Here is a 24,239-nt window from a genome sequence, read left to right as displayed (position 1 = left end):
ATCTGCAGAATCTGAAGAGGGGAGGGTTCTTAACTTTATGACCATCTTATTTGTTCGGATGGGGGTTAGAAAAATATGCACGCTTGCATGTACAACAATAACAAAGAAATTCCTTAATATCTGAAAAACTTATTTGTGGAAAATTTAAATGCAATATTTTATGTTATAAGTGGTGGACATTGCTGTACGCACTGATATATTTTTTTATTACATGAAACCATCAGAAAAGTATCGTTTCAGTATTGTGAAAACTAGTTGCTGGACCCTATTTTAAATGCGACATTCGTTTGCAGCACACCCGAAAACCCCAACAAAACAAATATTTTAAGGTAGGCCACAATTACCCATTTTATGTTAAATTGTGTTCATTTTACGTTGACCAACCCATTCCAACAAAAAGGTGTCCATAAAGTTGGTGTTCATTTTACGTTAAATTAATATAGAAAAGTGATCCCCAATTTTTTAAACTATAATTTCTTCGCATCTTGGAAACTACTTGTTTCCTGGAATTTTAAACGTTATTTCCATTTTCAGCACCTCCAAAAACCTGAACTAGTGGTCATTTTAAAGAATTTTTTGAGGGTAGAAAGAAGCTGAACCTTTACAGAAATGTTTGAAGGAATATGCCTTAGTGCCATTTTTACCTAGTTATTAAATTTTTCCAGTTTCATCAGTACCATTTTTACCGATGCCATTTTTCCGGTGCCATTTTTACCTAAATTCATACACCATGAAGATTTTTCTTTATTTTTGGAAGTTTGGTAAAATTTCAGATTAGGTTCACCTCCACAATTTTCTTTTAAATGACGTCTTTTAGAGGTTTTCGACTATACTGAATACGAAAATTGCATTGAAATTTTGCAGAAATAAGTAGTTATCGAGATATAAAAAGTTATATTATGCATTGTATTCTTTAGCAGCCATCTTTTTTACGCGCGTGCGCGCCATAAACAAACCTACTCATCAACGACTGACCCTGCACGCGCGTAAAAAAGATGGTCGCCAAAGAATACAATACATAATACAACTTTTATATCTCGATAACTACTTATTTCTGCAAAATTTCAATGCGATTTTCGTATTCAGCATAGTCGAAAACCGTTATAAGTTGTCATTTAAAAGAAAATTGTGGAAGTGGGCCTAATCTAAAAAAAATATGCCTTTTGTTTTTTCATGGGATTGGGATGAGATTATGGATTTGTATTGTCGATTTGTGCGACACTGCAAATGTAAGATTGCATTTAGTTAAGTTGCCGACCGCTAGAGGGCGAAAACAAAAAACATGGCGCCAAATCTCACACTTCTTAACGCACACCTAACCAATATTTATTCTCTTCAGTAAACTCCTTTGATCAAACAGAAAAAAAATTAATCTGGCTTAAATTAATGTTCAATTTATACAAATAAGAAGACATTTCTGTTTTTATTCCATGATATTACTTTACTTTTTTGTGAAATAATGGCCTTATCAAGTGGTGACAATCTACAGCTCCAGCTCCACGCCTCTTATGACAAATTAATGAAGTACGTATTTCATTTTAATTTTTTGGAATTTTCTTTTATCTTTTCATAAATGGTTTCGTTTTAATTTTAAATTTGTAAGTTGCTATTTCAAAAACTTTCGCGGTGATACTCGTTTTTACTTATGTTTTATACGACAAAATGAAACGAAAAATCTTTGTAACCAAAACAAAAAACTTAGCGACGAATCCAAAAAAAAAATAAAAAAATAAAAACAAACGTCCAGTGTCAGAGAAAAACGTGGATAAAGAAATAAAGCTACCATGCCTTGAAAAAAAAATGATATAACCAAAATAAAGTAATAAAAGTAGCGCAAATTTAAAGCTGTCAGGAGATTTTAACAAAAGTTTATATCATGAACTTTTTGCAGTAAGTTGGAATCTTTAACTTGTCTAAGGGGGGTAACTCTATTTTACTAAGATGTGTTCCTATTTACAATGCCTCCCCACGGGACAGAGTTAGACATCAGGGTCGTTTTTTAACGTGGAGAAAAGGAACAAAAATAAAAATTGTCTCGGTCGTGAAGGATTTCTCCTCCACTGACAGAGAACAAGAAACTGAAGTGCAGCATCTGAATAACAGATACTACACTTTACTAAGAATTGTTAGAGAAATGTTTTTTTTTTTTTCCAACTACTTTATTTAATGTAACAAAGTTTTATAACATTATTAACAACAAGAAATAAAATGCGATGATATTATAACTCTGGGTTTGTATTACTGTACACATAGATTCGAAAAAGTTGTCAAAAAACAAATATATAACAAATAAATGTTATCAAAGGCAAGATAAGTTACTTTTCTGCCAAACTGGATATATTTTTTTGTGTTTTTGTGCAATGTAACATTTATTCAGCTCGAAAAACATACAGTGTTTACCGATGTATTGGAAAATTCAAGATGGCGTCTCACACCCTCTTTAACACCGTAAGTTTGGGAAAAGGTGTTATAAATAAAAAACTATACAAAATACTATTAAAAACCCGCCGAATATATGTCAACATATGTCACAGTAACATATATTGAGCGAGTTTTTAACAGTATTTTATTCAGTTTTTTTATTTATAACACCTTTTCCCAAACTTACCGTGTTAAAGAGAGAATCAGACGCCATCTTGAATGTTCCAATACATCGGTAAACACTGTATGGTTTTCGAGCTGAATAAACATGTTACATTGAATAAAAACACGAAAAATATATCCAGTTTGTAGAAAAGTAACTTATCTTGCTTTTGATAACATTTATTTCTAATATATTTGTTTTTTGACAACTTTTTCGAATCTGTGTACAGTAATAATACAAACCCCGATTTTCTTTAAAATTATGACTTTTAAAGGTTTTCGTTCGACTGATTAATAAAAAAATCTGGCAAATGTGTATTTCAGCGGCGTAAATTATTTGCCAGACAAACATTTATAAAAATTATTTATTTTTATATAAAATAAATTAGCTACTAAGGCTGAAATAAATCCAGAAAAAATTTAATTTTTATTATTTTTTTTCAACATTTTTTTTTATTAGACTAAATGTACGATAATCGAGGCGGCCATCTTGTTTTGAAAATTTGAACTTTCTAAGGCTTGCCAGATTGACCTTTTTACGCTCTTGCATGGACCATTTATAAATTTTTGTCTGTCAAATAATTTACGCCGCTGAAATACACATTTGCCAAAAATCTTATTTAAATTCTGCAGAGACGAGTAGTTTTCGAGATATAAATCCAACGTAAAAGCCAATATAATTCCTAACAGCCATTTTTTTTCACAACCAAAGAATTAATAATGCACGTGCGTGTAAAAAAAAAAAAAAACAAGAAAAACCAATGACGACTTTTTTTCACTTCTTTGAGTAATTTAATGTTAAGAATGGCTTTTGGAATACCCCCCCCTCCGTCCGCCGCAACCTCTCCATGTTAAGAACCGCTTTCGGAATAGACACCCCCAACCTTCCCATGTTAAGAATGGCTATCGAATGTGAATGGTGAGTTGGACTTTATGTAAAAGCTAAAAATAAAAAAAAATTGGGGAGAAGTAGTGTCGGTCGCAGAGAAGTAGATTTGCATACGTGTGTACAAACATGGAGGCCAGTGAGTTACAATGCATAATGCAGGTCTTTATATCTTGAAAACTACTTGTCTCTGACAAAATTTAAATGAGATTCTCTTATACAACATAGTTGAAAACCTTTAAAGTCGTCATTTTGAAGAAAATTGTGGAGGTGAAACTAATATAAAAATTTATAAATGATTTTTTTCAACTACTTACCGGTATTTCTCCAGTTTAATTCCCGTTTTTCCATGAGTCCCACTCTGCAGCAGACGACAACAACTGCCAGATTATACCAATCGAACGGAAGTCAATACAGAAAAAAAAAAAAAAAAAAAAAAACGTTATAAATTCGTAAATTTATATATCGCCAGTTGTTTTTTTTTTTTTTTTTTTCTGTATTGACTTCCGTTCGATTGGTATAATCTGGCAGTTGTTTTGTTTCTTTGGAAAGATTGCAAATACAGGGGACATACATATCTCCCTTTTTGCCATTTTAATGGCTGACGGGTTTCAGACCATAGCAATAGATTTTTTTTTTATATATACATACTGTATATATATAAACTCAAAAGCGTTCTACTTAATGAATTTTCGTAATTGTTGGATATATTACTATTTTCGACATGATAATTAAGTAAATAATGTTGTTTTTGAACTTGCTTACACCGCCGCATTTATATTTGCCCTCTATCGCCCCCAAAACAGTGGAGTTACTGTCTTTAAGAGTATATCTGAAAAAATTGACCACATCCTGTCTGCTCACACTTCAGCTAACATCCACAATTGTGGTGACTTCAATGTCCACAATGCGGAATGGCTGACCCACTCTAACAAGACAGATGATGAGGGGAGGTTCTGTCATGATTTTGCCATTGCCTATGACCTCACCCAGATTGTCCACGAACCCACCCGAGTGCCTGATACTTCTGGTCAGTATGCTAGCCTTCTAGACCTTTTTCTCACAACTTCCCCTGAGCTTTGTTCAAGTTCCATTCTGTCTCCTCTGGGATCTTCCGACCATGCGGTTGTATCAGTTAAGATAAAAACGAAATGCAATAAGTCTGGAGATGTACCTCTCCACCATACTGTATATCGATACTCTACTGCTGACTGGGATAGCTTTTGTACACTTATATCCAATCTACCACTGCATTCCATGTTTAAAAAGGATGTGTCCTCCATAGTATCAGACCTGACTGAATGGCTAATTGTAGGCATAGACCAATTCATACCATCCAAACAATTCCAACAAAAACCTAACAGCCAGCCATGGTTCTCCCCAGAATGTGCTGTTGCCATCGTGCACAGAAATCACTTTTTCCATTGCTACCAACATAATAGATGCACTGAGACTAAAGCTTCCTTCAGGACTGCCAGCAACCACTGCAAAAGAGTAATAAAAAATGCAAGAGAGCTATATGCTCAGTCCGTTAAATCCAAAGTAGCTTAGCAGCGGCTTGGTTCCCACCAGTTTTGGCAAATAGCAAACAGGATCCTGAACAGAAGTGTGCGTTCTATCCCAACCATCATCAATGGACCTGAGGTCATCTCGTCAGCATCAGATAAGGCCAAACTATTTGCCAAGAACTTTGCAGCTAATTCTACCCTATGCGACGAAGGCCATCAACTCCCCATATTTCCTCTTATAACGGACAACACGCTCTGCAACATACAAATATCTGTGTGTGATGTCGCCAAGCTAATCAAGAACCTTGATTCCAGTAAAGCAACTGGCCTTGACGGCATTCCAATCATTGTGCTGAAAAAGCTTCAACTAGAACTTTGCTCCATACTTACAAAACTCTTTAAGCGTTGCCTTAAAGAGAAGTGCTTCCTAACACCCTGGAAAACCTCATCAGTATGCCCTGTATTTAAGAATTCAGGTGATAAGTCCTCTCCCTCTCAGTACAGACCAATAAGTCTCCTGTGTGTCATGAGTAAGCTGCTGGAATCCATATTAAATAGAGAAGTAGTCAACCACCACTGTTATATCTGATAGGATTAGCGAATTTCTTGACAAAGGTTTCCTCTCTAGGGCAATTGCTCTTGACATATCAAAGGCCTTCAATAAGGTATGGCATAAGGGCCTACTTCACAAGATTTCCAGCTACGGTATAACTGGAAATGTTTTCTCGATCATAAAATCATTTCTCTCCGATAGGCTCATAAGTGTAGTGGTTGATGGGTAGAAATCAGAGGCCCTCAATATTAATGCTGGAGTCCTTCAGGGGTCCATCCTAGGCCCAACTCTCTTCCTGATATACATCAATGATCTCCCAAAACACATACTTAAATCATTCGTTGACATCTATGCTGATGACACAACCATCTATGGCAACACATCAAAGGCCGTAAATGACAAAGTTCTCTCTGATTCTCTCTCTTCTGATCTTGAGCGTGTGGTACAGTGGGGGAGGAGGTGGGGTGTTACTTTTAATGCATCTAAAACCAAGCTCCTATCTTTACATCATCAACGCTCTGATCCCGATCTGGCATCAATTGAAATGGGTGGCTCTCGTCTAGGGGAAGCTCCATGTTTTGATAAGCTTCTAGGCTTGACCTTTACCCCTGACCTGAAATGGAATACGTACAAGTCTGTTGCCAAGGTCGCTGGAAAAATGGTTGGATCCTTCTACCGCTCCAGAAGATATCTCACTGCTGATGCAATTCTCTATCTGTATAAAAGCCAAGTATGTCCAAGGATGGAGTACTGCTACCACATCTGGGCAGGAGCTACTAAAAACAGCCTGTCCTGCCTTGACAGAGTGCAAAATAGACTTCGTGGCCTAGTGGGTGATACCCTTTTCTCTTCCCTGCAACCTCTCTCCCACAGGAGAGACGTTGCGAGCTTGTCTTTGTTTTATCGTTACTACCATGGCAGGTGCTCGTCTGAACTCCAATCACTGGTACCCCCTTGCCAATCTTTCATGATAAACACCCGCCTAGCTGAAACCACTGTCAAAAATTTTTCCCACTCCTTATCTGTGTCAAAATCAAAACGTAGATTCCATGAACAAAGCTTCTTTCTTAGAAATGCACACCTGTGGAACTCTGTTCCGGTTGCCTGTTTCCCACCTGACTACAACCTGGATGTCTTCAAGTCCAATGTAAACAAATTCCTGAACAGCCTCCTTAAGTAAGACACTTTATCAAATCTCCAACACTAACGTACTGTACACACAATAACCCTTATCCCCAAGTGACTTCCCGGCCTTGATAAGTGGTGACTACCTTGTAAAAAAAAGCAAAAAAATGCTTAAGACTAATTTAATAATTAAAAAGCCCTCCCTTCTTATTAAGAATGGCTTTCTAAATAATGTTAATATTTCAGCAATGTTTGTAATCTGCATAAGCAACAAATAAATAAAATAAAAATAAGCGACAAGATTCAATGTGTGAAATGTTGAGGACAGTGACTACACTTTGACTTATTTATTTGCAAATAAAGTTAAATCCCATTTACAAATTGTGCACAAGGCCATCAAAAGTGTTGTGAATGGGGTTGGAGGTTATCCACTATCTATCCTACTCTTAACTAGGCGCATTTCAACCATTTTCTTTTCTTTTTTTTTTACAAGGTAGTCACCACATATCAAGGTCCGAAGGTCACTCGAGGATAAGGATTAATGAATGTAAGGAGGTAGTTTAGAATCGTTAATGGTGTAAATTGGTAAGAATTTGGATTCTTTAAGGGGACAGCTCAACAAGAACTTGTTTACATTGGATTTGAAGGCTATCATATTGTAATCGGCTGGGAGGCAGGCCAACGGAACAGTGTTCAACATGTGGGCAGTTCTAGAAAAGAAGCTTTGTTCATGAAATCTGCGTTTTGAATTAGGCACAGATAGAAAGTGGGGAAAATTGCTGATAGTGATTGTAGCTAGTTGAGTGTTTTTTGTGAAAGTTTGGCGAGGGGGGGGGGGCATAAATTGGAGCTCAGATGAACACTTGCCATGAAAATAATGATAGAGCAGAGACAGGCTTGCAACGTCTGGGAAAGAGGTTGCAGAGAAGAGAAAAGGGCATCACCTACTAGATTTCGAAGGTGGTTTTTGACACTATGTTCACTAGACATATCATATGTGTCGGTTCATGTAAACTCATACATACTTGATGCTTATTGCAATTTATTTTAAAGACTTTCTCTACTTTATCGTTATTTCCGTGGAAGATGCTCAACTGAGTTCCAATCTCTTGTAAGTCATTATACACCATGAACTCGTCTTACAACTACAGATGAAAAGAACTTTTCTCTCTTCTTCCATGTACCTAGCATTAGAAGAAATTTCCATGAACAGAGTTTCTTTCCACATCCGTGAAACACATTACCCAGAGATTGATTCCTTATAGATTACAACATGGTCGTCTTTAAAACTAATCCCAATACATAGTTGTCATAAACTATCTTCATAAGAAATCGAATTTTGTTTATTCCATCAATTATTTTCAATCCTCCCATAATATTCTTCATGATTATCCCTTTTGGCCTGGATAAGTGGTGATTCATTAGTATATTTAAAAAAAGATTTTTTGTTGTTGTTGTTTTTCAGGCTTGTGGTGACATTGGAAGAAATCTTGAATCATGTTGAATCTAAGAAAGATGAGATGGAAATTCTTTGCCAAGAAACTCGGAAACTCTTAAAGCCATTGTAAGTGGATTTATGAAATATTAGTGTTATTTCTTTAATATTACTAGCAGAGCAGCCAGTGCTACATATCTCTTAATCTCCCAATCGAGGATCGCTTTGGAGGACTTTTCAGTTTTGATACTTACTAGAAAGGTATATTTTACAAAATTCAATTTTTGGGGGGACTTTTTCCTGATGTTTCAGTGAAAGTTTGAATTACTGGATATATCATTCAATAAATTTTAGACTTTTTTTCTTTTTTTCTTTTACGAAGAGCTATCACTTATCAAGGCCCAGAGGCCACTCAATGGTAAGGGTTAATGAGTGTACAGTAATCAATGGGACAAAATCGTAAGTAGTAGAAATTTGGTAAATTGGATTACTTAAGGGGACGGCTCATCAAGAATTTGTTTATGTTGGACTTTAAGACAACCATATCATAGTCAGTTGGAAAGTAGGGAAACAGAAGAGAGTTCTATAGGTGTGCAATTCTAAGAAAGAAGCTTTGTTCATGGAATCTACATTTAGGTTTGAAAGCAAAATTCAACAAGAAATTGGTCAAAACTAATGCCAATATTTTCTAATTCTGTGAAAAATTGTTAACGTCTTACATTGACTCTTTGATTAGTATTTCATGGCAATTCAGATATTCATAAAGTTAAAAGATATGCTATAAAATTGTTATATTGCGGAATGGGGAATTCAGAAAATGAAAAAAAAAAAAAAAAATTGGAAATAGCTTTACTTTTCAACAAGAAATATTTTCTAAACCATAGGATACAATACTAATCAGATTCCACTTATAAAGAGTTTTCTAAAAAATCGTTTGGATTAGTATGTGCTGATCGCCAGTTTTTGAGCCATTTTGATTGGAATACCAGCATTAATCTATGAACATACTTCTCGGTCGAGGTGAGATAACTCTGAATATGATGGTGTGCAACTACATACTCCCTTGTCTGCTCAACATTAATTGCCGATCTCCAATGCTGTTTTCATGATCTTCTCTTTCAGCTTCCATTCTCCTTCTGGCCATGGTCCTGGATATGACCTTAAACTATATCCAGTGGTGAGGCCTCAGCTTGTGGGCTTTGGGGAGTGTGGAGCCACCCTTTAATTACCATTGCTCCCAGGTCCACTCTGACCCGGAGTGGTAGTACCTGTTAGGGCCCCAACTATGGGTTAAATAGAAACCGACGTGAAAACAATAAATATATTCTATTAAAAAAAATTTTTTTTCAAAATCTTTGGATTCGGCATTAAATAACCCGAAAAGGGTTGATATGCCATAAAACAAAAACAACCAACCAACCTTCTGGCCATGTCATTGTCTCTCACATTGGCAACTGTAGAGGAGGCGAGTACGGGTTCACAAGTATAAGAATAAACAATGCGAGAGAAACAAAAAAAATCTCTAACACATTTTGTATATATCAGTTGGACTTTGGGTGCATGTGTCATGTATCATAGAGGAAAATAGTTCCCTAAGCACTGATGTCTACATCTTAATCATCTGTCAAGGCCACTTTCTTCAGTTAGTTGATCAATTCACACTTCCATCTGCTCCCAGCTACAACCTACCTTCAATTCTCTCCCACTGGAAACTGTCTTCAACTGTCACAAACTCAAGACTGTCCGTCACTGACACTCCTAAAACTGTCTGCAAATTATCTTTAAATATATTGACCTTTATATCTGATTTTTTGTCCTAGTTACTGCTACACCCTGATTAACAATTTTACATAGCTGGAGTCTGGTAGGCAGGAAACATGCCCAAACCATGTTCTCTTTTTCCCAAAAGCATTGAATATAACCAGAGAGATAATGCGTTCAGTCCTATTTGTATAATCAGTAGCATCTCCTTTTCTTTTTAATTGCCTAAACTTGTGCTTATTTTATTTAATAATGAATCCAACCCTAGGTCGGGGTGGGTGTCCCTTGAAAAACAGTCGTCTATAACAAAAATGAAGTAAATCTTAATGAGTTGCAAATATTTATTCGTGTTCAATTTTTATCTGTAGACCAAAATGGCTTGATCGTTCAAAACACGAATCTCAAATGAATGAAATCACATTGGAAAAGAAAGAAGAGAAAAAATGTGATCCACGTAAGTATTATAACTAATGAATTATCATATTAAATATTTTATGAAACATTCTGTAATTTACAAATTAAATAAAAATTAACCAAAACTGTGATGCAGTTGACATGACTTGTGACATTCGACGTAGTTGACATGACTTGTGACATTCGACGTAGTTGACATGACTTGTGACATTCGACGTAGTTGACATGACTCGTGACATGCGACGTAGTTGACATGACTCGTGACATGCGACGTAGTTGACATGACTCGTGACATGCGACGTAGTTGACATGACTTGTGACGTGCAACGTAGTTGACATGACTTGTGACGTGTGACATAGTTGATATGACTTGTGACATGGTTGACATGACTTGTGACATGCGACGTAGTTGACATGACTGTTGACATGCGACGTAGTTGACATGACTGTTGACATGCGACGTAGTTGACATGACTGTTGACGTGCGACGTAGTTGACATGACTTGTGACGTGCGACGTAGTTGACATGACTTGTTACATGGTTGACATGACTAGTAACATGCAACGTGGTTGACATGACTTGTGACATGCGACATAGTTGCTATGTCTTGTAACATAGGATAATGACACTGACTAAATATTCCAAATAGCATATTATTCACAACCCAAATAAGATTTAGTTAATCCACACTTGCTTATACAAGAAATAGTGCACTTTTTCCAAGTGATGTCGTCTATAGTAACTAACAACACTAAGCTGGCTACTCCACCAGACTAGATGAAAGTTTGTCCTGGAATCCAACATGATCAAAAAACCCCAAAAAGAAGATACACTACACAGTTAACTGTTCAATTAGGAATAGCAAAATTAATTTATTTTATTTAATTATTTGGACTATTATCCTCGTCTTCTAGTTGTTGTTTTCACAACGTTTCCGCCAGGTATTCCTCTGACCTTCGTCAGGTTAACCGTGATGGGATAGGAAATTCGAATCCTCCAACTACATCTACAGCAATTACTGCTTTCCATAGTTATTGTTATCTCACCACGGTTTGGTCAACTAATCCTATGTCCGACTTTGGGTGGGATTGAAACTGCTACCTCCAGACAATGCTCACTTGGAATCTTGGATATTCCTGCATCTCTATCCACTATGCCACGGGCCCCAAAGGGCAATCAAGGTCGAGGTTAGCCTATATAGCAAAGTTAATGTTCTTAATTTCTTTACTAACTCAACACTTGAAAAGTAAAGGAGAATTGAGTGGAACATGCGAATGTAGATGTATCTCATATAGAGATTGGGTGTTAACCTCAAGAAAGAGACCTTGATTTTTGAGAATTTTGATTGAAGTAAAATTAAATAAAATGTGATGTGACAGGTAATACGTGTGATGAGATAGTGACATGCAGTGTGACATGATGCTGCTGATGTGACATGCAGTGAGACATGATGTGCCATTGATGTGACCTATGTAACATGTTGCAGTTGATGCAATATATGCAGTAATCTTTACACTATATGGTGCAATTGTCATGACCAATAAATGATATCATTGATATGAAAAGAAACGACGCGGATAATGTTATTATTGATACGTCCTGTGTAATGTTCATGTTTTACAGGTGTACGTGAGACCCCATCTGAAAATGAACTGTCTGAATTAAGTTTGATCAATAAGGCTCTTGAGAAAGCGCAGAAAACTTGGCAAAAGGTTTGTAAAAGATTTGACTTCTTAGTAGTGTTGGAATGATTGGAATCGATATTGGTATCAGAATCTGAAAATTTTTAACCTAATTTCTGATTCTATAAACGATTCTTCTACTTATTTTTTAAAAGAAAATTTTGTTTGTTAAAATATTATTTTTCTTATTAGCACAAACGAAAAATACGGATGAAAATCTCACAAGTTAATCAAAGTCTTCGATACAGTACATCAAGAGAAAACATTAAGAAATTTGTCAGATTAAAATTATTTTTAGATTTTAAAGTAGATGAGGACTCTGTTGAATCACCCAAAATGAAATTCTACTTTTTAGGCGATTTTAAAATCAGAATTGGTAATTATATTGAAACCAAGAATATAGAACAGAATTGGTAATATATACTGAATATATATATATACTAGCTGAAGTACCTGGCATTGCCAGGTTGTATTTGATATATTTGAATATTCTGTCCTCATACATAAGTACCTGATTTCCGGCAAAAAAATAATTGTCAAAAAATATCTGTAAGAAATTAAAAAAAGAAAAGTTTTATTTTCCAAGCTTGTAAATAAATATTTTGATTCCACCTGTCGTAAAATATGTTTAAATATATTTAAAATCATGCCGATATTCGCATTCATTAACACAGAGACATGATGGAAAAAGTTTTAAAAAATGATTTACTACTATAAGCTTGAATCAAAACCAAAACATTCTGCGTTCCAGCCGATTGTGGTATCTAGACAAAAATAATAAAATCTAAATATTAACACACTTGAAGAAATTGATTTTATGTGCGCATGCACAGAAAGAAGTATAAACATGTCGGCCAGTAGAAAAGAACATTTCGCATTTTAACTTGCTGACATATTTCCGTATGTTATATTCATCAACCCAAACAAAGATTTTAAGCATTATAAACCATCCTTGGTGTATGATTATTATTCCTGTTAATTTCAGTGTTATGTGATCAGTAGTTTAAATATTTACACACACACGCACACACACACTGTTTTATATATATATATATATATATTTTGAAGAAGTGCTGAATTTGTCTTCTGATGTTGACAATGATGTTTTGAGTTCTTTGCCTGCAAAAATCCAAATATCAGAACTAAATGTGATTCCTAATTTTTCTGAAGTTCTTGCAGCTGTAAAACAAATGCTACTGAGAAAGTGTGCAGGTGATGATGGTATACCGGCTGAAATATTCAAGTTTGGGGGGAACACACTTTTGAAAAAACTTTTGGAGTTATTCATCAGGATCTGGGAAAGCGGTTCTGTACCTCAGGATTTCAGGAACTCGTCAATAATCCATCTTTTCAATAATAAAGGAAAGCGCATTGATTGTGATAACTATCGTGGAATATCACTGCTCTCTGTGGCTGGAAAAGTACTAGCCGGGGTCATTTTGAACAGGATAATCATTCATCTAGTAGACAAAATTTATTCTGAGACGCAGTGTGGTTTTAGATCTGGAAGGGGAACCATCGACATGATCTACTGTTTACGCGAAGTTGCAGAGAAGGCACGTGAGAAAAATCAGGATCTGTTTGTCGTTTTTACCAACCTAACCAAGGCATTTGACTGTCAACAGAGTCGCACTATGGAAGGTTTTGAATAAAGTTGGAATCCCTGAAAAAATGTTAAATGTAATAATATCCTTTCATGAGAATATGGAGGCACGTGTAAGAGCAGACGGAAAGTTCTCTGAGTCATTCAAGGTAAGAAAGGTACGAAACAGGGTTGTGTTATGACACCTGTGCTCTTTGCCATCTTCTTTTCAATCATGCTCGAGCATGCTTTTAAAGATTACACGCAAGGTGTCCATTTTGAGTTTAGAACTACTGAGGGTCTTTTTAATCATCAAAGATTCAAAGCTAAAACACTAACAAGAAGCAAAATGGTTTGTGATTTTCTTTTTGCAGACGATGCTGCACTCGTGGCTACTTCATTTGAAGAAGCACAAGAATTAGTTGACAAGTTTTCCAATGCCGCAAAAGCATTTGGTTTGACGATTAGTATTAAAAAAATGGAAGTTATCTATCAACCAAAGCCCACCTTGTTGCAGCAAGGTGGTGTGAATATTCCGAGACCAGAATATGTGGAGCCGGCTCAGAAAATCTTAGTGAATAGACAGCCTCTAAAGTATGTTAAATCCTTTGCATATCTCGGAAGTAAGGTGAATTCGTCAGCATCACTTTATGAGATATTGAGCAGAATTTCAAAGGCGACTGATGCCTTCGGCACACTGCGGTCAAGAGTATGGAATGAAAGAGGTTTGACTCTAAAGACCAAAATCTCAGTTTATCGGGGAGTTATTGTTTCAATACTCCTGTATGGATCTTTCAATACTCCTGTATGGATCGGAAGCCTGGACTCCATACCATAGGCAGATTGAGCAACTGGATACATTCCATAAGCGTTGCCTTCGCAGTATATGTGGATTAACATGGAAAGACAAGGCCCCTAACTCGGGATTGTTTGCTAGGGGCGACATTTTAAGTATTGAGGTCTTCCTGATAAAGTCTCAGCTTCTGTGGGCTGGTCACCGCATGGATGAAAACCGTCTTCCTAAGCAACTAGCATACAGTCAACTGAAAGAGGGTAATCGAAATGTGGGTCGTCCATTTCTGAGGTACAGGGATAAGCTAAAAGACAATCTTAAGCATGCAGACCTTAACCCAAAAACTTTTGAAGAAGATGCTGCGGATAGAAAATGGTGGAGGGAAAAATGTTTATTAACACATACATTGACACACGGCTATCGAATCAAACAAATTTTCGTAGAGCAAGAGTAGGAACAGCACCTTCCCAGCCTGTATCCTGTGAGTCGTGCGGCTTGGTTTGTGGGAGCAGAGCTGGTCTCGTGTCACACATGCAGCACAAGCATTGAATGCAGAGTGAAACAGAGCGAATTTTTGGTCCTCATGTGTCGAACACGATGGGAGAGTCCATTAGAGTCCATTATATATATATATATATATATATATATATATATATATATATAAAATGAAATAAGAATTACAGTTAATTTTACCAAAATAATCCAAGATGATAAAACTAAAGTATATTATAAATATTGAAGAATTAATATTTATAAAGTAATCTCAACCAGATGTAAAATCTTGATAAAACCAAATAGGAAATAGAGCTTATAATAAGGAAAGTATTTCTTCGAAACTCCACGGATTAAGGACTATCCACTTATTTTGTGCTTCCTTTTTAAAATTAAATATGTTTTTAACTCTTTTTCAAAGTGTTTTTTAACATGTTTTATTAACTACTTGTTCTTATATATATATATATATATATATATATATATATATATAGTTTTGGAAGTTTCTTTAAAACTATTTTTTTTTTAAAAATGTCCTTCGTTGGAAAATTATTTTGTCAGCAAATCAATTAATTTCATGCATTGCTGAATCATTTTACTTACATGAACAAACAATAGTACCAGGGATCATCAGTTGTTTACCATGAAACACTGTGTTGCAATATTTTTTTATATATATTGAGGGTATGATCACTGAAAGTTGGAAGATTCTATTTATAGACACTGCTGATAGGAACTGATAAATTTAGCCACATTCTGCTAGCAACCAATCAAAAATCATAAAAATATTGAATCTATGAACATATGCCAGCGCATAATTTTTTCGTGACAACAAGAGAAGCATCTTTTGCTCTTTGCCTGCAAAATTATAAAGTCCAAGACTTGTACAAAACAATTACCCATTGAAAATTTTTCACCTCCTGAGTGGATTTATAATGAAAAATAAAAATTGCGTGTGGAGGCTTTACAAATCACTGTATGGTCTGAGACAAACCGGAAGAATTTGTAATAAAGTATTTCATTATTATATGATTGAACAACAATTCAAACAATACCCAGCGGACCCCTGTTTGTATACCCAAAGCAAAGACAATAAATTACTGATTTTAGATTTATGGGTCGATGACATTTCAATCGCATCAAATTGTGACATAATGATAACCAGTGGTAAGAACAGATTCAATAAAAAATTCAAAATGACTGATCTTGGCCAGATATCATGGTTTCTGGGTATGCAATTTACTCATGAAAAAGGAATTATTAATATAACTCGGTCAAGGTATATTGATAAAATCCTATTAAAGTTTGAAATGCAAGACTGCGAGAAATGCACTACACCAGTCAAAAAATGATATCAATAAAAATACAAACACAGAATCTGAAATAATTGATGATACCAAGAAATAATAGGATGCCTTATATACTTAATGACTGCTACAAGGCCTGACATATGTTACACAGTAACAAAACTATCATAAAAGTTATTAAGACCAACAATGAAGGATTTAAACAGCGCTAAACAAGTCCCTTGTTATTTAAAAGAAACAGCATTTAGTATTTAGAAAATCAACAAGTACCCTAAAATTAGAGGGGTTTTCAGATTCAGATTGAGGAAACAATGGAGATCAAAAAAGTATAACTGGATATTGTTTTCGACTATCAAAAAATGGGCCTATTAGTTCTTGGAAATCTAAAAACTAGTAGATTGTATCTCTCTACTTGTGAGATGGAGTCTATCGTGCTTTCACATTCTGCACAGGAAGTGCTATACCTAAAAACTATTCTAAAGACTTTAAAAACCAGAATTAACTGAAACTCTCGTACTAATTAATTGTGATAATCAAGCCAGCATAGTCTTAGCACAGAACACAGTAATTCATCAAAGGTCTAAACATATAGATATTAAATATCACTTCATAAGAAATGCAGTAAAAGAAAAGTAATCTATTAAAGAAAAAAAAATCTGCCTTTTAGCAATTTTCTTAGCCAGAATAAGTATTTTTTTAAAGAAACTATCCCAAAATACACTTTTTGTAAAGAACATCATGAAATTATAAAAACAAAAGAATGACTAGTCAGAAAAAAATATTGGTATTACACAACAAAAGTTATTGGCAAAAGTAGAAAAAAAAACTGGCTTTACTGTATTATATAGAAATGATTGATGATAATTGAAAATGATATATTCTGTTTCAGATTATGGTCCTGTGATGAGAAAAAAAATGTATATAAGTAAATTTTTCTAATTTATTTTTAGCATCAACATTCTATGAGTGAAGATGTTTCCAATTGTAAAGAAGTAAGTTATGATTCTGTAAAAGATCAAAGTAAATCCAAAAGAGGATCTGATTGTGAAGAATTTACAAGCGCTAACGATGTTGTTACTTCTGATGCCAAAATAGGCATCATCTCGGAAAAGGAATTAACTCGAGCCTTATCAAATGTTCGGGTCTCACAAATGAAATCTGCTTACAAAAAAGCACCCGACAAAACGTTTGCACATGAACAGAAGAAAACGTCGCTTTCTTCTCAGACAAATAAAATGCAAACAAAACCTTCGTTCCAGCAAAGTCGTCACACAAATGATTCCACCGTGAGGAATTTGACTCGTCCGAAAGATGGTAAATCTCATTCGTCTTTGAAATCTTTGGGCACAAATTCAAATCTTTCCAAAGAGAGTGAAACTCATTTAAAAATGACATATTTGGACAAAGACAAATCTTCAAGGTCTTCTCAAATGAAAAATACTCAAAATGAATTTGAAATAGCAGAATCAGAAGAACATCAGAAAGAAATTGGTTTGAAATTAAACTCAAACATTGATTGGTAAGATTATTGTTTTTCTTTTTCATTTTTACCTCAAAAATGAAGTAAAAGTATATTAATTGATTAAAAGTATTAGGGTTTTCATAAAAATACTAGTGATGGGATGATTCCAATATATTTCCCGATTCCGATTCTTTATAAATCTCTAAATGTTTAACTATAAAGTTGTTATTTTGTCAGGATTACAGTAAAAACACATGTTAAATGTGCATATTTTTTTCTCGAAACGTTAGAAACACACTTGTGGGTGTGATTTATAGCTTTTAGCTTTACTGGTAGCTTAAAATTAATAAATATTTATTATTTTATAATTTCTACCAGCAGTGGAAGATTTTGTTTCAAATAAAATTTAAATAAAAAAAAGATAAATAAATAAATCGTTTTTGGCATTGGAAAATAGGCACACATTTTTCCGATTCCACCAAAAGTTTTGATTTTTCCAATTCCTGATTCCAATTCTGATAAATCGTCCCAACAGTAAAAAGTACCATTCTGTGTTTATCTAATATTAGTTGTTCTGACTTGCTATTGCCTAGGAGTATTGATACTTTTATCTTTGTTTTGCCTTTATTTAAAACACAAATTACAATTTTAGTTTTTATGTAGATTTTCTAACCTTTTTTCCACAGAGACACACACACAGTTTATATGTATATATATAGAGATTTCTATCTTACAAATAGAATAAGAATTATTGACTCATATTAATATCATTTCATTAACAGTTTTAGTCTTTATATGAATAAGTCTTACAATATATGAAGTAAAATTATATTAATATCATTTATACTCTTTGATTAAACAGTATGTTTCTTAACATTATCATACACAATTTCTATATGTAATATATTAAGTAAATTCAGTTTGTTTCTTGGATCAGCATGATTATAATAGTTTTGTTTTTATACAAGATACATATTTAATTCTGTTTCCATGTAAATATATGGTTTTCACTTGAGTATGTTTAAAAAAAAAAAAAATTTTTACAATTGATTTTAATATTTAATCCTGTTGATATTTTATTTTGAAATAGTATAATATATAGTGGGAGGGAGAGGAGCCTCACTCATACTACTCTTCCTGTCACTCATGAACTATCATTGCATTTACTAATTTTTTGTATGCATTAGTATTTTTTTTTTATTCGAGGGTTCTGATATGTTCATATTATTATATTGATACTTTTATATTAATATCATACTCCTTATATACATTTATTAATATCATACTCCTTATTAAACATTTATACTCCTTGATTAACAGTTTTACTCTTTACATTACAATTATATATAAAATAAAGTACCATTGTGTATTTTTAGAATACTAGCTGTCCTAACCTGAAATTGCCTGGGTGTATTGATATTTTTGTTTTGCATTTATTTCACTGATTTTTGCAAATACTTTTATTTTTAAATCTATTAAATGCTTCTACAAAATTACATTCAAAGCTGTCCTAAATATTATAAATAACAAGTGGTAAAAAAGCCATGTATAAAAAAAAAACATTAAATATATATTTATATATAAATTAAGCTAATACTATTTTTGGATATTGTCTGAAACTCTGGTTTGTTTGTATGGATTATAATTATAGTGATTTTATTGTTATTGGTAGTAGAAGTATTTTATTTTATCACATAATATACTAGCAGGGTGACCTGACGTTGCCCGGGATTGAATGATGATCACTGTAAACTTCAATCTATTGTGAACTAAAAGACATGTGAGCTTCCTCCTGGTGCACTGCGATTGGTCCCCAACTAAAGCAGGCAATCAGTCGATTTTTGATATTGTCATTGAAATCAGTGAATTTGCCCATTTTTCAATCAAATCGATTGATTGTCAGTCAGAACCTGACATATATCTTAATCCCTACTAGTGTTGGGACGATTCCTAAATTTTTTCCGATTCTGATTCCAGGAAAAATGTTGGTTAATGATTCCGATACCAAGTACGATTCCAATTCCTGTGAAATTGTTGTTTTGAAATATACCATTATATCGAAAGTTTTTGTGTAGCAAAAAAATTTGGTACAGCAAAAAAGTGGAAATACAATTAAGGGAATTTCGAAAATGGTTTGATTTTTTTTTTTTTCATAAAATTTCTTTCATTGAAGATAAGTCAAAACAAATATTACTGCAAATTTACTATTTGCATGGTAGGAACCCCTAGACCTAGGGACTATTTTGTGCCATTTCACCGCCTTCGGTAGTGTTTTTCTTACATGATACGTTTGTGTGCGAATGGGCATAGGAATCTTTCGAAAGTTAAAAAAAAAAAAAAAAAAAAAATGTGGTTTATTTTTTTTTTTCGTCTTATGTAGTTTTTAATGCTTTTTTAATTGATCAAAAAATAAAGTTTTCACACGGTTTGCAAAAACAAGCACCAAACACATTTTTATGTTTTTCGTTCTTTTGGGGTGCTTCTCCAGTTTATTAACCGTTTTTCGGTAAGTAACGTGCCAACATTTACCATTTCACAAAAATTCTGTTTACACTGGGGAAGGGGCAAGGGTTATGTTTTTGTAAACCGGTGGTGAAAAATTTTCAGATCAATTAAAAAGCATTAAAACTACGTAAAAGAAAAAAATACATAAATAAATTACATTTTTTTTTTTTTTTTTTTTTTTTTTTTGTTAAAACTTTATTTGAAATGACCGCTTAAAGATTCCGGCATGGCGAGATTCCTACAGGATGTGATAAGACACCCCACTACGCCCGTTCGTACGCGAACGTATCATGTAAGAAAAGCAATACTGAAGGTGGTGAAATGGCACAAAATAGTCCCAAGATCTAGGGGTTCATACCATGCAAACGGTAAGTTTGCAGCGGGTTTGATTATCAGATTCATTGTCAGCGACCTCGAATATCCCTAAAAAAAAGCCAAATTAGAGTGGTCGGTGTTCTGTTGTAGCGTAAGGTAAGATTTACCAAAAAAAAAAAAAAAAAATGTGGTTCATTTTCTTTTTTTTTTTGTCTTGCGTAGTTTTTAATGCTTTTTTAATTGATCAAAAAATAAAGTTTTCATGAGCGGTTTGCAAAAACATAAGCAGCAAACACATTTTTATGTTTTTCGTTCTTTTTTTGGGTGGGGGTATTCCATTAACAGGTGCTTCTGCAGTTTAATTAACCCCCAAGCACTACCACCGCCCCCCCTCCCTAATGTAACCAGAATTTTTGTGAAATGGTAAATGTTGACGCGTTACTTACAGAAAAACAGTTAATTAAACTGCAGAAGCACCTGTTAAACTACACAAGTCCTATAATTGAATACCCTCAACCCCCAAAAAAGAACGAAAAACATAAAAATATGTTTGATGGTTATGTTTTTGTAAACCACTTGTGAAAACTATTTTTAGATCAATTAAAAAGCATTAAAACTATTTTTAGATCAATTAAAAAGCATTAAAACTATGTAAGAAAAAAATAAACCACATCTTTTTTTTAAACTTGATTTGAAATGACCACTTAAAGATTCCTACGCGATATAAGACACGCCATTATGCCCAATCGCACGCAAATGTATCATGTAAGAAAAACACAGTCGAAGGCGGTGAAATGGCACAAAATAGTCCCAAGGTCAGCAGATTTGCCATTTAGTTGTACAAATAGCCTCCGACCCCGTTATAAAAAAAGGGACACGTTGGGTCAACACCGGTATATATATATCGTAAACAGAAATTTGTTTGTATTTACGTGATTAATGAAAATGTAATCCTGTGATTAAAATTTAAATAAAAATTAACCATGTTGTTTAACAAATAAAAAAGGAAAAAAATGCAAGATGAAGTTTTAAAATGATTAAATGTGTTTTATTTTTATAATTTTAAAATAAAAACATTGAACAATATAAATAAAATGTTGGTTTTGTTCTCGAAAAGAAATAATGAAAGATGAAGTTAAATATTGAATTCTTGTGGAGACGCATCATCATATGCATCCGATAGAAATGTTAAATCAAACCAAAATCTTATTTGTATTCAATGTTTTAAATTTTAAATTATAAAATAAAAATTTTAAATTATAAAATAAAACACATTTAATCATTTCAAAACTTTATTTTTCATTTCTTTTTTTTATTTGTTAAACAACGTATTATTTGTATTGTTTAATATTTTAAATTTTAAATTATAAAATAAAATACATTTAATCCTTTTATTTGTTAAACGATGTAGTTAATCTAAAATAAATTATACGTAAACAAACTTCTGGGTATATACCGGTGACGGGTATCTTTTTTATAACCAGGTTGAAGGCAACTAAACGGCAACTCTGCCCCTCGAATACCCCCCAAAAATCAAATTAGAATGGTCAGTGTTCTGTTGTAGTGTAAGGTAACATTTACCATTCATGTATTTCTATATTTATTTTTATTATATAACTAGCGGGGGGTACCCGGCGTTGCCCGGGTGTTTGTAGGTGTGTGTGTGGTGTTAAATAAAAAAGAAACTGGTGGGGGGGGGGTAGGATCGAACCCGAAGCCCTGAGGCGAAGTTTGAAAATAAAATCGGCCAGCCAGAATGAGTTAGTGAAAGATGTTTGAATCTATTTAAGTTAGAACCAAATTGACAGGTGCGCGCCCAGAAGTCGTCGAGCGTTACAATGACGACGTCAATGACCAGGTTTGTTTGTTATAAGCGAAGTAAAAAAAGAAAACAGCATTAAAACTTAAGCGCGAAAAAAAACACAAAAAACTAATGTAAGGCAAACGAACGATGAAAACAGAAAAACGAACATGTGAAAAATGGCTTAAATAAGCCTGTTTCAACATTAAAATTTAAAAAATCGGTGGGTACCCGGGTGTTTTATGGTGTGTGGTCAGGGGTGGATAAGCGAAGTAAAAAAAAAAAGCAGAAAACGAACGTTACGTGAAAAATGGCTTAAATAACACTGGTTCAATATTTAAATTTAAAAAATCGAAAAAAAAAAAAAAAGATATCTCACTCACACCACGATTCGAACCCAAAACGTTTAGATAATGAACAAACGCACTAATCGACTGACCTAACATGACGTACATGAAATTTGTTCAGGTTTTCAACTATTTAAAGTAAATCATGTCATGATGTCATCTGGTGCATGCGTAGAACCGGCCGTCGTCACGAGAAGACCGTTTTTGTTGACCCCCCCCCCATCGAAAATTGTCGATTTCGGAGTGAAAATGAAGTTTTTGGTCAATTTTTTGATATTTTTCAAGTGAAGGATGGAGCTTCGATATGATACCAAGTTTGTGAATTTTCGTCGTGTCTGTCGAAAGTTTTTAGCAGACACACAAACATACACTCATACATACATACATACATTTTCGCTTTTATATACATATTGTCCTTTAATGTTTATTCTTATTTAATGTCTTAATTTACCTTTTTATTTCTATATGAAAACGTAAATTTTTGGGAATTATTTATTTGTATTGTTAAATAAAAGTCATTTATTGAACTTTCGAAATCGCCACCAACTTAATGCTGTTTCTGACGGGTTTTTTTTTTTTTGTTTTTGTTGTGCAAAGAAGTTCCAAAAGAAATGTTTAATTGCTTCATTTGCAGAATATTTTAATGAAATGTAAATTTCTAAAAGAAAAAAAAATGAAATTCACTTACCGCATTGTTCTATTAAACCTTTTATTGTTTAAATAATTAATCTCACTTAGAATCGTAAATCTAAGGTATTTTTTAACGATACGATTCCGATTCCTCTCAAAATACACGATTCTTACGATTAATGATTCTGATTCAGATTAATCGTCCCACTACAAATCCCTACTCCCATATGCTAATGGTTTGTATATTATTAATTCCAGCGACACTTTGTATGTGATTCCTTCATCAATAAAACATCTGTGCCAAGAAAACCATCGTTTAAGGAAAACAGTTGGAAAGACGAAAGTACCGCCTAAAAATGGTGAATCCTTTCTACGTCTTTGGGAAACAAAGGTTAGTCTGGTGCCTGTGTTTGTTGCTTATTATCTCCTAGTCTTTCAAAGAATCAGATAAAGAAGACCTCTTTTTTAATCTAAAGAATTTCATTCTGATTGTCTGACATTAAGAAAGTGGTAGTGTCAAGGGCGGCTGTTGTGATTGGCCTAATGGATACTGTGACGGGTTATGGATTTGGTTCTGCTGAATTCACATCCTTTCAAATCTAATGTCTTCTGTTCTACATTAATGCCTGTGAGGAAAGTTATGAACCTATCCTCATCTCCCCATCTATGAATAAAATAGTGACTTATGTTAGACTATTTATTTATTTATATATATATATATATATGGAAATATATTTCACTTTTTATATATACAAATCCTTAATTTAAGAAGTTCAATGTGATTACAGAGCATATAACATGAATGAAAAAAGTTTATATTCCAAATTTCATGATGTTGACCATCTTGTAATTTATTTTTTTAAATTCCGTTGACACTTACAGTTTTGACAGTAAATGTTTCATAGCACAAAATCATTCATTTAATTATTATATTAATAACAGATTTTATATATATATATATATATATATATATATATATATATATATATATAAATGCTCGATTACAGAAATGTTAATCATGTTGCTTAATATTTGAGTCAATTCACATGGCTTAAAT

General features: G+C 33.7%; 1 protein-coding gene across 1 annotated transcript in view; it reads left to right on the top strand.

Annotated features, from left to right (window-relative positions):
• The first annotated feature begins 1,262 nt into the window (after positions 1 to 1,262).
• LOC145259948 (uncharacterized) overlaps positions 1,263 to 24,239 on the top strand; it is a 43,475-nt gene continuing 20,498 nt past the window's right edge. Inside the window, exons 1-6 of the mRNA XM_080117923.1 lie at positions 1,263 to 1,524; positions 8,121 to 8,219; positions 10,220 to 10,305; positions 11,890 to 11,978; positions 17,073 to 17,641; positions 23,441 to 23,573. Coding sequence (XP_079974049.1) covers positions 1,460 to 1,524; positions 8,121 to 8,219; positions 10,220 to 10,305; positions 11,890 to 11,978; positions 17,073 to 17,641; positions 23,441 to 23,573 — 1,041 coding nt within the window. The 5' untranslated portion in view covers positions 1,263 to 1,459. The remainder of the gene's footprint in view (positions 1,525 to 8,120; positions 8,220 to 10,219; positions 10,306 to 11,889; positions 11,979 to 17,072; positions 17,642 to 23,440; positions 23,574 to 24,239) is intronic.

The sequence above is a fragment of the Euprymna scolopes genome, chromosome 35, assembly GCF_053919585.1.
Source record: "Euprymna scolopes isolate OS-2025 chromosome 35, ASM5391958v1, whole genome shotgun sequence".
Lineage (NCBI taxonomy): Eukaryota > Metazoa > Mollusca > Cephalopoda > Sepiida > Sepiolidae > Euprymna > Euprymna scolopes.
This window is presented reverse-complemented; position numbering and strand designations above follow the sequence as displayed.